The following is a 13,635-nucleotide window of genomic DNA, read 5'->3' on the forward strand; positions in this document are numbered from 1 at the left end:
AGGGACCCTCCATGTGTCCTATGGGTTCAAGATTCCTCTATCCTGACCCCTTAAATGAGTTTTTGTTCATGTTTTCTCCCCATAACCCAGCTGGAAAAGAAAATGTCAGCCACAGCTTTCCTTTTAGGTTGTATCCAGCCAGTCAGGGCCTTGCTTTTGAGTTCGGATCCACAGATCCCCTATGAATGGATCAGCAGAGGATTTGCATCCCTAGATATACAATTTTCTTTTTTCTTTATTAGCTCTTAAACTACTGAAAATAGAAACACCAGATAACAAAAAGCACTCTTTCTGGACCTATGTCTAGGGTTCTGCTAAACGTGATATAACTCAGTTTAGCTGTTTGGGCTGTAGTTATAAAAAAAAAACCAATAGAAAATAATGGGGAAAAAAGCATTTTGGGACCCACCCTTTTCTTGTCCCCCGCTTCGTGAATGATCCTAAAACTTTACAGACAGCAACTGACGTAGTTTTGAAAATGTCATGAAGATTCATCAAATGGTGCCAAAGTTATTAGCAAAACAAAAAATGCTGTCTATCAGATAAGTTGGTCCTAACTGTAACTACCTTTTGGCTTTTTGCCAGTACATGGGCTGACCTCGGGGCATGGGACCCCCTCACCCCCCATATCCCCCCACCCATATACATTATGCTGCTCCCGGGGCCTTGTGGGTGGGGTTATTTGTATAATGCGTGGTTTTGCCCCCTCCCCCATCACCCCAATAACCAGGTCTAGAGGGGCAGGCTATCCCTACAATGTCCCCTTACCTTTTGTTTTTAAATTCCCCTCCACTCCAGTCCTCCCTAGAATTGGGGACTCAGTCCCCGAGTCCTAATATGCTGCTGCCACATCTTTGATGAATCATTACTCTTCGGGATCCAGAAGATATCCTGGTGACTGTGGGATGAACTGGTGTAGATTTTGAAACATTCCCCCTTAGTTTCTAAATTAATATATTTTTTTTAAATAGCTGTGACAAGGACCTAGTAGAAATGTTTATATTATGAGGCATAGCGTTGGAATGATCAGTCTCCATTATAAGTTTTATTTGATAGATACTTCTAGTTGCAGATTCCTTACCTTAGAATTTTCCCCCAGGCGTCAGACTGGATCCGGATATTTTTTCTTCGAGCAATACCCTTGCGCGTTGTTAGGTGGCTCCAGTTGACTCTGCGGGCGCCGTTGGCATCTTAGACGCAGTGATGACATCGGGAGTAGTACATAGACGTCCCCTCTGCAAAGTGACATCAGTTCTTTTCTTTCCAAGCCACGCGCTGATCTGGAGAGAACTACCCTAGATAAATTTTTGACCAACTTCGACTCTCTTGTAGTGTTTTTGTGAAGTTTTTGGTGCGTCGATGAATGTCCCCGAAGACCGGCTTCAATCCTTGCGAAGACTGTCATCGCATGATGTCGATGACGGATCCTCATCGGATCTGTTTCTGGTGCCTGGAGCACGACCACAACCCTAAGTCGTGCTGGGCCAGGATCCCGAAGGCCTTGAGGGGAGCGGTCCCTCAAGATTATGGCGCCCTGGGCTCGACTCCGCATGAATCTCGTTCGAGAGGAAGATCTCGAGACCGGTCACGAAGCCACCTCCATTCATCTTCCTCAAACTCTTCAGGACAAGGTAAGAAGAAGTTGAAGAAATCCTGTCATCCTTCGACTTCACCCCATCGCTCGGCTGATGCGTCGCGGTAGCAGCATCGATGCGCAAGGCCTCCGTCTTCAGATCCTGCTTTTGGATCTGCTCTGCCCCAAGTTTCCGGGAGCCGGGGTGACCCCTGCCCAATTAAAGGAATTTTATGAAGCCATGCGCCTTATTTTTGGGCACTCGGACCACGCTATGGAGTCTTCAGGCCCTAGGGGTTCGGTTGGAGGGCCTTTGGTTTCCATGCCGGCGGCTCTGGGTCCGGCCACCGAAATCCCCCCCGGATCTGCTTTCAGATCCGCACCAGCGCCGGTCGTACCATCGAGACCTTCCTTGGCGCCAGTTTGTTTGTTGACGCTCCTGATGTCGGTGGTGCCCACCACAGACGTCGACCCGATCCTGATCCCCTTCGATGGGGCCAGGTTTAATTCTGACCCTTATTCTTATGGGTTCTAATTCAGGGGAGGATTGGAGGAGTACTGTAGGAAGTTGGCTCTGTATGTACTTTCTCAAAGTAAGAGATAGTGTGCACAGAGTCCAAGGGTTCCCCTTAGAGGTAAGATAGTGGCAAAATTAGATAATTTGAATGCACTATTTTGTGGTAGTGTGGTGGAGCCGTAGGCTTATCAGAGGGTAGTGTTGAGCATTTGTTGTACACACACAGTAAAAAACTTAACTCCAGGCTAATAGTTTTTATATAGAAAAATATATTTTCTTAATTTATTTTTAGAACCACAAGTTCAAGATTTGAAGTAAATACATAAAATGCAAGGTATTCCACACAGGTAAGTTAGGAACTTTGAATTAGAGCAATAGCATACACAGTTATAGTAAAAATGGCAATAAGCTATTTTGAAAGTGGACACAGTGCAAAAATCAACAATTCCTGGGGGAGGTAAGAAATGGTTAGTTTGTCAGGTAAGTAAGACACTTACAAGTCTAAGTTCCTGGGCATAGGCAGCCCACTGTTGGGGGTTCAAGGCAACCCCAAAATTACCACACCAGCAGCACAGGGGTGGTCAGGTGCAGAGGTCAAAGAGGTGTCCAAAACACATAGGCGCCTATAAAGAATAGGGGTGCTCCGGTTCCAGTCTGCCAGCAGGTAAGTACCCGCGTCCTCGGAGGGCAGACCGGAGGCGTTTTGTAGAGCACTGGGGGACACAGTAGGCACACAAACACACACCCTCAGCGGCCCAGGGGCGGCCGGGTGCAGTGTGCAAAGCAGGCGTCGGGTTTGTAATTGAAATCAATGGAGGGACCCGGAAGCCACTCTCGCGGTGCAAGCAGGGTACGGGGCTGCTTCTCAGGCCAGCCACCGACTGGGCTAGGCAGAGGGACGCCTGAGGTAACTCCTGCACTGAGGTTCGGTTCCTTCTGGTCCCGTGGGCTGTGGGTGCAGTGCTTGGTCCAGGCGTTGGGTTCCTTGTTATAGGCAGTCACGTTCAGGGGGAGCCCCTGGGTTCTCTCTGCATGCGTTGCTATGGGGGTTTTGGGGGGTCGTCTCGGGCTACTCACGAGGTCGCAGTCACCTGGGAGTCCTCCCTGTAGTGTTGGTTCTCTGGAGCTTGGTGTTGGGTGCAGAGGGTGAAGTCTCACTTTTCCGGCGGGAAACGTGCAGTCTTTGAAAGTTGCTTCTTTGTTGCAAAGAAGTAGCTGGTTTTGAACAGGGCCGCTGTTCACGGGAGTTTCTTGGTCCTTTAGTCCAGGGAAGTCCTCTGAGGCTTCAGAGGTCGCCGTTCCATGTCGGATGCGTCGCTGGCGCAGGTTTTCGAAGTTGGAGACAGGCCGGTATGGCTGGGGCCAAAGCAGTTGTCGTCTTCCTCCTTCTCTGCAGGCTTGTAGGTCAGCAGTCCTTCTCGTTTCTTCAGGTTGCAGGAATCTGATTTCCTGGGATCTGGGAGGGCAGTAGCCAATGGCTACTGTCCTTGAGGGTGGCTACACCTTCTTTGTGCCTCCTTCCTGCGGGGAGGGGGGCACACCCCTAGTCCTATTGGGGGAATCCTCCAAACTCAAGATGGAGGATTTCTAAAGGCAGGGGTCACCTCAGCTCAGGACACCTTAGGGGCTGTCCTGACTGTTGGGTGACTCCTCCTTGTTTTTCTCATTATCTCCCCTGGACTTGCTGCCAAAAGTGGGGGCTGTGTCCAGGGGTCGGACATCTCCACTAGCTGGACTGCCCTGGGGCATTGTAACACGAAACTTGAGCCCTTGAGGCTCACTTCTAGGTGTTACAGTTCCTGCAGGGGGTAGGTGTTAAGCCTCTCCACCCAGTGCAGGCTTTGTTTCTGGCCTCAGAGGGCACAAAGGCCCTCACGCCAGGGGGTCAGAAACTTGTCTCTCAGCAGCAGGCTGGCACATACCAGTCAGTCCTGCACTGAAGGATTGGATAAAATACAGGGGGCATCTCTAAGATGCCCTATGTGTGCATTTTGTAATACATCCAACACTGGCATCAGTGTGGGTTTATTATTCTGAGAAGTTTGATACAAAACTTCCCAGTATTCAGTGTAGCCATTATGGAGCTGTGGAGTTCGTTTTTGACAATCTCCCAGACCATATACTTAATATGGCCACACTGTACTTACAGTGTCTAAGAATAGACTTAGACACTGTAGGGGGCATATTGCTCATGCAGCTACGCCCTCACCTGTGGTATAGAGCACCCTGCCTTAGGACTGTAAGGCCTGCTAGAGGGGTGACTTGCCTATGCCACAGGCAGTATTTTCTACGCATGGCATCCTGAGGGGGATGCCATGTCGACTTTGCCTTTTTCTCCCCACCAACACACACAATCTGCAATGCCTGTGTGCATGTGTTAGGTGAGGGGTCCCTTAGGGTAGCACAACATATGCTGCAGCCCTTAGGGACCTTCCCTGGTCACAGGGCCCTTGGTACCACTGGTACCTTTTACAAGGGACTTATCTGTGTGCCAGGGTTGTGCCAATTGTGGAAACAATGGTACATTTTAGGTGAAAGAACACTGGTGCTGGGGCCTGGTTAGCCGGGTCCCAGCACAGTTCAGTCAAGTCAGCATCAGTATCAGGCCAAAAGTGGGGGGTAACTGCAATAGGGAGCCATTTTCCTACACCTATTCAGCGCCGGAGAGACAAACAAAGCTAACACAGCTGGTAAGGCGCATCACAAAAAAAAAAAAGGAGTCTTTCAGTGCGGCAGTACAAGTCCTTGCTGGGCATGATGTCATCATGTTTCAGCCTCATTCCATTCCATCGCCTCCGAATGCGCCCGATTCAAGAAGAGCTGGACAAGCAGTGGATACAAGCGGAAGGCTCCTTCGAGGATACCATCCTCATCACGCCGCGTTTGGTTCATTCTCTGAATTGGTGGACAGTTCCCGAGAACATTTCCAGAGGTCTCAGTTTCTTGGCACGAGTTCCTCCAATGACTGTCAAGACGGATGCATCGCTCACGGGATTGGGCGCATGCTTGCAAGCCCTTCGGGTGAGTGGCAAGTGGCCACCCTCTCACTGTTCGTTTCACATAAATCTTCTCAAGCTGAGGGCGGTCCATTACGCCTTGCAAGCCTTCCTTCCAAGGATACGAGGGTCAGCTGTGCTTGTCAGGACAGACAATACCACCACAATGCACTACCTGAACAAGCAGGGAGGAACACTGTCTCGCATATTCAGAATACCATCGGGGATTCGCTAAGCAGACTTACCACATCCTCCCACGAGTGGCAGTTACACCAGAAGACGCTAGATCGGTTATGCGTCCAGTGGGGAAAACCGAATCTGGACCTATTTGCATCCTCCCGGAACGCCAAATGCCAACATTATGCAAGTTGGCATCACCAACAGGGGTCATGGGGGATGCATTTTCGATCGCAAGGTCAGGGATCTATGCATACGCTTTTCCTCCGATTCCTCTCCTCGCAATGGTGATCAGGAAGATGAAGTCAGAACCCTGCCAACTGGTCCTCATAGCTCCAGCGTGGCCGCATCAACCGTGGTACACAGAGTTGCTCTTCCTGTCAGCCTCTCCATCCATCAGGCTCAGACCAATCCCAGACCTGCTTACCATCAATCAGGGGCAAGTGAGGCATCCGGACCCCAAATCTGTTTGCACGCATGGCTCCTGAGTACAATGAATTTGTACATTTAGACCTACCTTCTGAGTGCAGAGAAGTGCTAGCTAATGCACGTGAAGCTAGTACCAGCAAGTCTTACCAATTAAAATGGAAGAGAATTTGTATTTGGTGCGAAACCCAAAATGTCCAACCTCTTTCCTCCGCACCAGAGGCAGTATTGCCGTATTTATTACAGCTGGCACGTTCAGGATTAGCCCATTCCTCAATCAGAATCCATCTAGCTGCCATCTCCAGATATAGAAGAGTGCCAGGCAAACCATCCTTATACTCTCTCATATTGGTATAACAATTTCTCAAAGGCCTCTTCAGATCTTTTCCTCCAGTGAAACTTCTGCCGCCGGCATGGCAACTTAACATTGTTCTTGGCCAGCTTATGAAGGAGCCTTTTGAGCGGATCCACAGAGCAGACATTAAGTACCTCACTTGGAAGGTGGCTCTCCTTGCTCTTACTTCGGCGCGCAGAGTTAGTGAAATTCAAGCTTTCACTATACAAGAACCCTTTCTGCAGTTCAGATAGGACAGTCTCATCCTGCGCACCAATCCTACGTTTGTGCCCAAAGTATCTTCTGAGTTCCATATCAATGAGCCGGTGGTGCTCAAAACTTTCTTTCTGAACCCACAAACTGCTGCGGGAAGAACTCTCCATTCGCTCGACTTAAAAAGATGCCTAAAATTCTATCTGGACAGGAAAAAAGTTGTTCAGACAATCCACTTAGTTGTTTGTAGCGTTCAATGCTACTAGGAAAGGTCAATCGGTAACCAGACTATATCCCGATGTATTAAGGACGCAATCATACTTTTGCCTCATCATACTGGACCTTTGACCCTGTCACCAGGCAGGTCGCTTCCCCCATCTGCCACGCAGCCCCCTGTGGGTTGAACCTCCGTTGCCGCTTTTGCCACCTGACTACTCGCTCCCTTTTTTCTGTACCCCTGCGCTTGGCTTCTGTGCCACTTCGTTTTTTCATTCTGTGCCCCTGTGTTTTGCTTTCTGTACCCCTATTCTCTGTTGTCCATCTCCCGCCGTCTTTTCCCGCTGTTTTTTTCCCTGGGTTTTTCCCTCGCCGCAGAGCCCCTGCTGCCCCGCCCCCTTCACTCCCATTTGCCGCCCCGCTCCCACCTCCCAGCTGCTCCTCCCTCCCTCTGCCCTCATATGGAGGCCGTGAAGCGGCCGCGCCGCTGGCGCGCCGAAGGCAAGCCTGTCTGCACCCGTCTGCGCCTGGACCACACCCAGCACCAGAACCCCTGGAACCCGCACCTCCCGCAACGCCAGACTGCACTACGACGCAAGCACCCTCCACGCACTCAACACCAGATGAGACCACCCCTGCTACCGGGCCACCCCGAAACGCACCCAGGGGCCTTTCGCCTGCCGGAACTGCAGATTCACCAGCATCCAACCCTCCACACCACCAGCCAGAGAACCCAACCACCTCCGCTGCATCCTCCTCAACACCTGCTCCGCTCGCAAGCACACCATCAAACTTGGGGACCTCCTAGACTCCACCGCCCCCGACGTCGCCTTCCTGACGGAGACGTGGCTGAACGCCACCTTAGCACCAGACATCGCCATAGCCATCCCACAGGGCTACAAGATCTCCCGCAGAGACCGCACCAACGGAGTGGGAGGAGGAATCGCCATCATCCACAAAGACTCCATCAAAATCTCAACTAACACCGATGACACCCTCACCACCGCTGAGCACATGCACTTCCAGATCCACACCGACCCCAACACCACCCTCAGAGGAACTCTCATCTACAGACCTCCCGGACCCTGCCCACAGTTCAGTGACACCATCGCCGACCTCATCAGAACCCACGCCCTCGCTTCCACAGACTACATCCTGAACTTCCACCTCAAGAACAACAACGACGCCAACTCGACCGCCCTGATCGACAACCTCGGACTCAAACAGCTCGTAACAACACCCACTCACGCCGCTGGACACACGCTCGACCCCATCTTCTACGCTAGCCCCCACGTCTCCTTCAACCACACCACCGAACCACACTGGACCGACCACAGATGCGTCCACTTCACCTTCAGAAAACCCACCACACACCACCGCACCCAACAGCTACCACGCCGCTGCTGGGGCAAGGTCACCGAGGACCAACTGACTACCGCCCTCGCCCTGAGACCACCCACCGACCCAGACACCACCGCGACCAACCTCACACAGTGGATCAACGACTGCGCCAACACCCTCGCCCCTCTCAAGACCTCTACAACCAACCACACCAACAAGAAAGCCGCCTGGTTCACCGAGGACCTCCGGATCTCCAAGCACACCTGTCGGAAGCTGGAGAAGAAATGGCTCCACGACCGAACACCAGACAACCACACAGCCCTCAAGAGCGCCACCCGCAGACATCACCAACTTATCAGGACCGCCAAGAAGACCGCCTTCAAGGACCGCCTAGACAACAACGCACACAACACCAAAGAGCTCTTCAGCATTGTGAAAGAACTCTCCAAAACCAGCTCCATCACCAACGACATCCCGCCATCTCAAGACCTGTGCGACTCCCTGGCCACCTTCTTCCACCGCAAGATCACCAACACCCACGACAGCTTCAACCCCGACCCCCCCCCCCCCGCACCCTCCACCGAGTCCACGACCCCTGCGACTACCACTCGCACCAGTCGCCTGACCGTTTGGTCCAGCGTCAGCGACGAAGACACCATCAAAACCATGAACTCCATCCACTCCGGATCCCCATCGGACTCCTGCCCTCACCACGTCTTCAACAAAGCCAGCGCAGCCATCGCGCCCCACCTCCGGAAAACAATCAACTGTTCCTTCAAGACAGCAACCTTCCCAGAAAGCTGGAAGCACGGCAAGATCAACGCCCTTCTGAAGAAGCCCAAGGCGGACCCCAAGGACCTCAAGAACTTCTGGCCCAATTCCCTGCTCCCTTTCCCGGCAAAAGTGACAGAGAAGATTGTCAACAAACAGCTGACCCGCTACCTCGAAGTCAACAACATCCTGGACCCTTCCCAATCCGGTTTTCGCAGTAACCACAGCACCGAGACCTCCCTCATTGCCGCCACTGACGACATCCAGACCCTGACGGACAAAGGAGAAACAGCCGCCCTCATCCTCCTGGACCTATCAGCAGCCTTTGACACTGTCTGCCACCGCACCCTATCAGCACGCCTCCATGACTCCGGTATCCAAGAGAAGGCCCTGGCCTGGACCACATCCTTCATCTCCGGCAGAACACAGAGTGTCCGCCTCCCACCCTTCCGCTCCAAAACCACCGAGATCATCTGCGGCGTCCCACAGGGATCCTCCCTCAGCCCGACACCGTTCAATATCTACATGGCCCCCCTCGCCCACGTCGCACGACAACACAACCTCAACATCATCTCCTACGCCGACGACACCCAGCTGATCATATCCCTCACCGAAGATCCCCACAAAGCCAAAGCTAACCTCCACCGAGGAATGAAGGCCGTAGCTGACTGGATGAAGGACAGCAGACTGAAGCTGAACTCAGACAAGACGGAGGTCCTCATTCTTGGACCCACCCCATCAGCCTGGGACGACTCTTAGTGGCCCACGTCACTAGGCACAGCCCCGGAACCCACGGACCACTCACGCAACCTGGCGGTCATCCTCGACTCCACTCTCTCCATGACCAGGCAAGTCAACGCCGTCTCCACGTCCTGCTTCAACACCCTCCGTATGCTCTGCAGGATCTTCAAATGGATCCCCCTCGACACGAGAAAAAACGTTACCCAGGCCCTCATCACCAACAGACTCGACTACGGGAACGCCCTCTACTCAGGAACTACAAACAAGCTCCTGAGACGACTCCAACGCATCCAGAACGCCTCGGCCCGACTCATCCTCGATGTCCCCCGCCGCAGCCACATCACACTCCACCTGAGAGGCCTGTACTGGCTCCCCGTCAACAAAAGGATCACCTTCAAGCTCCTGATCCACGCACACAAAGCACTGCACAACACCGGACCCACCTACCTCAACAACTGACTCAGCTTCCACACCCCCACCTGAAGCCTCCGCTCAGCCAACCTCGCCCTCGCCACAGTCCCCCGAATCCGAAAAACCACCGCCGGCGGCAGATCCTTCTCCTACCTCGCCGCCAAGACCTGGAACACTCCCCCTCACCATCCTACGACAGACCCAGGACCTGCTGGCCTTCAGAAGACTCCTCAAGACCTGGCTCTTCGACCAGTAGCACCCCCCCTCCCCAGCGCCTTGAGACCCTCGCGGGTATGTAGTGCGCTTTACAAATGCAGTGATTGATTGATTGCCATCAGAAAGCAGGAAGGCCATTGAACACAACCGTAAAAGCGCATTGTACTAGAGCTATCTGTGCGTCTTGTGCGCTGTTTGCTGGTGTCTCAATTAATGACATCTGTCATGCTGCGACATAGACAACAACTCATACCTTCACGCAGCATTACTTCCTGGACAAGGAGTCACTTCGGGGTGCAGCCGTTGGTTAAGCGGTCCTTCGAAACCTGTTTCAATGATGATGAGCTAAAATATTTATTTCCCTCCATCTACTATGTCACATTTTATTTGGTGTAATGTTGTAGATTACAGTAAAAAGTGTAAGTATATATTATCAGACCAGTTTGCATTTCAGAATGTTATGCTATTGTTTGTAGAACGAAAATGTGTTATTCACTGCTTACTATTCTGATTCAAGCATGTGAATCTATGAAAGTTACAGTACTGGAGTAAGAAACAAGTTACTTACCTGTAACTGTAGTTCTCCAGTATTGTAAACCTTCATAGATTCACATGCGACCCACCCTTCCTCCCCTGGGGAGGTCACCTTCATTTTCTCAGCTTTAGATTATTGTTTCACTTGTGCTGGGAAAATCTGAGGGAAATCAGCTCCTCCCAGGAGGGTTCTAAGGAGTTGTGAGAGCTGATTGGTTGTCTCTTAAGTTTGGTCTTTTTTTTATAAAATGACTGTGAGATGTTACTAAATTAAGAGGCCTAGTGCCTCTGAGCTTTATATACAATTGAATATGGTTTTCTATTACACCCGAGGCTCCCATCTCGGCGACGGGGAATGATTGAAGCATGTGAATCTATGAAAGTTTCCAATATTGGAGAACTAAAGTTACAGGTAAGTAACTTGTTTCTTCTCCCCTTAGGGACCTTCTCTGGCCACAGGGCCCTTGGTGCCAGGGGTACCTTTTACAAGGGATTTAACTGTGTTCAAGATGGCACTCGCTCAAAGACTCTTTTTGTCTCGAGGGGAACTCTTGCCTTCTTTATGCCTATACCACTTCTTTGCAGAGTTCTCAAGAAGATCAAGAACGACCGGGCCCAAGTAATCTTGGTGGTTCGGGACTGGGCACGGAGAGTATGATATTCAAAGATACTGAGCATGGCCACCGTTCGTCCACTCACATTGCCTTTTCGGGAAGATCTTCTGTCGCAGCAACAGGGGACAGTTCTCCACCTGAGCCTGTCCAATCTCCACCTTGGAGATTGAGCGGCAGCAGTTGCCGGCTTTTGACCTTCCACCTGAGGCCTGTGATGTAATCTTGGCAGCCAGGCGTCCCTCCACCAAAATGGTATAAGGCTTCTGTTGTTAGTAGAAGGGCCTCACCCAATTGTTTCCTCCCATTCTGTTTATCATGCCTCAGTGGGACCTCAGTCTTGTCCTTACTTACTTAATGTGTGCTGCTTTTGAGCCGATGCACAATTGTCCCTTACAGCTCCTTACTTTCAAAACTGTTTTTCTTGTTGCCATCACTTCTGCTTGCAGAGTGAGTGAGCGAGCGTCAGGCTCGATCTTCTAAGGCCCCATTTTTGTCTGTGCACCCTGACAAAGTGGTGTTATGCACTAAGGCTTCCTTCCTTCCCAGAGTTGTTACACCTTTTCATGTAGGCCAGTCCATCTCTTTGCCTAGTTTTTATGCACCTCCACATCCGTCTCATGAGGAGGAGAGACTCCACCGCCTGGATCCAAAAAGAGCGTTGGCAGACTATCTCAATCGTACTAAAGATTTCCAGGTGGAAAATCAACTCTTTTTGGATATGTGGTTGCGAAGAAAGGGAAGGCAGTGCAAAAACGTACCATGTTTTGATGGGTACTTTTTTGCATCAAGATGTGCTACGCTTTGGCAGAGAAGGAACCCCCTGAGGGCTTGCGCCCTCATTCCACCAGAGCAACTGCTGCTTCCACTGCGTTAGCACGTGGAGTTCCTGTCCGGGATATCTGCCAGGCAGCTATGTGGGCATCCTTGGACACGTTTACTAAACATCGCTGCCTGGACAGTCAGGTCTGTCGGGACGGCTGCTTTGGTTGTTCGGTCCTGCAGGACTTTCTAGTATGATCTTGGTTCGCAGCGCACCTCCGAGGATGGCATTGCTTCGGGGTATCTATTCTAAGGTAAGGAATCTGCAACTAGAAGTCTCTGTCAGATGTACAAGTTACTTAACTTTGGTAATGATATATCTGGCATAGACATATTCTAGTTACAGATTCCTTACCGCCCACCCATCCGCCCTGCTTCTGAACTGATTTCTTGGAACAGGGCTTCACCGTTCTGGGCCTTAGCTCTGGTGCATCAATTTCAGTGTTCTTTGCAGCTCTGCGCTTAGGCGTGGAAAGTTGTGAAAAATAACAGACATCACTGTGCTGAGACGGCGTCTATGTACTACTTCGGACGTCATCACGGCGACTACAGTGCCAACGACGCCCGCGGAGTCGACCGACACCACCTAACGACGTGCAAGGGTATTGCTCAAGGAAAAAATCTCCAGGTCCAGTCTGACGCTTGGGGAAATTCAAAGGTAAGGAATCTGCAACTAGAATATGTCTCTACCAGATATATCCTTAGCGAAGGTAAGTAACTTGTACTTTGTGTTTTACTTCACTTACTTTGTTTTATTATGGATGACATGCATATTTTAATTTTTATTTTCTCGTTCTCTATCTTTGTTTTCTGTTGGCAGAGTGAACTGAGCCCGCCTATGTTAATAGAGCACCCTTTGCGATGTGTGGTGTTATGCGCCCAAGTTCATGCTGGGATGTGGAAGAGAAATGGATTTTCTCTCGTCAATCAAGTATGTGTGCTATTAGTTGCCTTGATACATTGTATGAAATTTGAAGTTCTGCATTGTAGGATCTTTGAAGTCATATGCACTAAATAATTCATACCTGCAGGTGGAATTCATGGAACACTTACTTTATGAACATGAACATTTTAAGATTTGAGCTCAGTCTTTAGAAGATAAAGCCTCCAAAGCATACTAAAGCCCTTGAATTTCCTTTTTTTACCAATTGCATAAAGTGGACTTTTAGTAGAGCACCCCAACTCTGCTGTAAGTGTAATAGAGTTAGCCATAACAAGGGAACAATGCAGGAATAGAGCCCTGTAGGCAGTATGTAGTGTCGAACTGTGGAAAAAATGCACTGTCACTTTAGGGAATCAGCAGCAGCATATCTTGTGTGCTATGTACTGGCAGATGCCACCGAACCTCTGTTATTCTTTAATGTTTATGTGAAAAGGATCTCTGAGCACTGCCCGCATTGTTTTCAGCCTTTACTGCGAAGCCCTTACTTTTCCACAGATTCTGATTTTAATTGACTTTTTTTGTCATCTGTCACTAATTCCTCTATTTTTTCCCATTGTTTAGAGGAATCTGTTACACAATTTTTCCAAAATGCCTTCACTATTTGTGAAGTAATCCTCCTGTGGGCGAAAGAAGACAGCCTTTACTACCCTCTCACTGCCCAATTGTGTTGTGTGTGTCTCTCCTTCACTTGATAAAGGATGGTGGTTTTTAAAGTATGTGAGATGACCAAAAAGACTGTGAAGGACAGAGAACACAAAGTTAGCTGAGGACCTTAAAGCTTCAGAGGAGAACA

At 50.4% G+C, this 13,635-nt stretch overlaps 1 protein-coding gene across 3 annotated transcripts in view; it reads left to right on the top strand.

Moving 5' to 3' along the window:
* The window catches only part of UBR2 (ubiquitin protein ligase E3 component n-recognin 2), a 1,248,744-nt gene that overhangs the window by 452,244 nt on the left and 782,865 nt on the right, over window positions 1-13,635 (top strand). For all 3 annotated transcript variants that reach the window (XM_069233963.1, XM_069233965.1, XM_069233964.1), the window contains exon 17: window positions 12,720-12,830. In XM_069233963.1, the coding sequence (XP_069090064.1) occupies window positions 12,720-12,830 (111 nt within the window). The remainder of the gene's footprint in view (window positions 1-12,719; window positions 12,831-13,635) is intronic.

The sequence above is a fragment of the Pleurodeles waltl genome, chromosome 5 (assembly GCF_031143425.1).
Source record: "Pleurodeles waltl isolate 20211129_DDA chromosome 5, aPleWal1.hap1.20221129, whole genome shotgun sequence".
NCBI lineage: Eukaryota > Metazoa > Chordata > Amphibia > Caudata > Salamandridae > Pleurodeles > Pleurodeles waltl.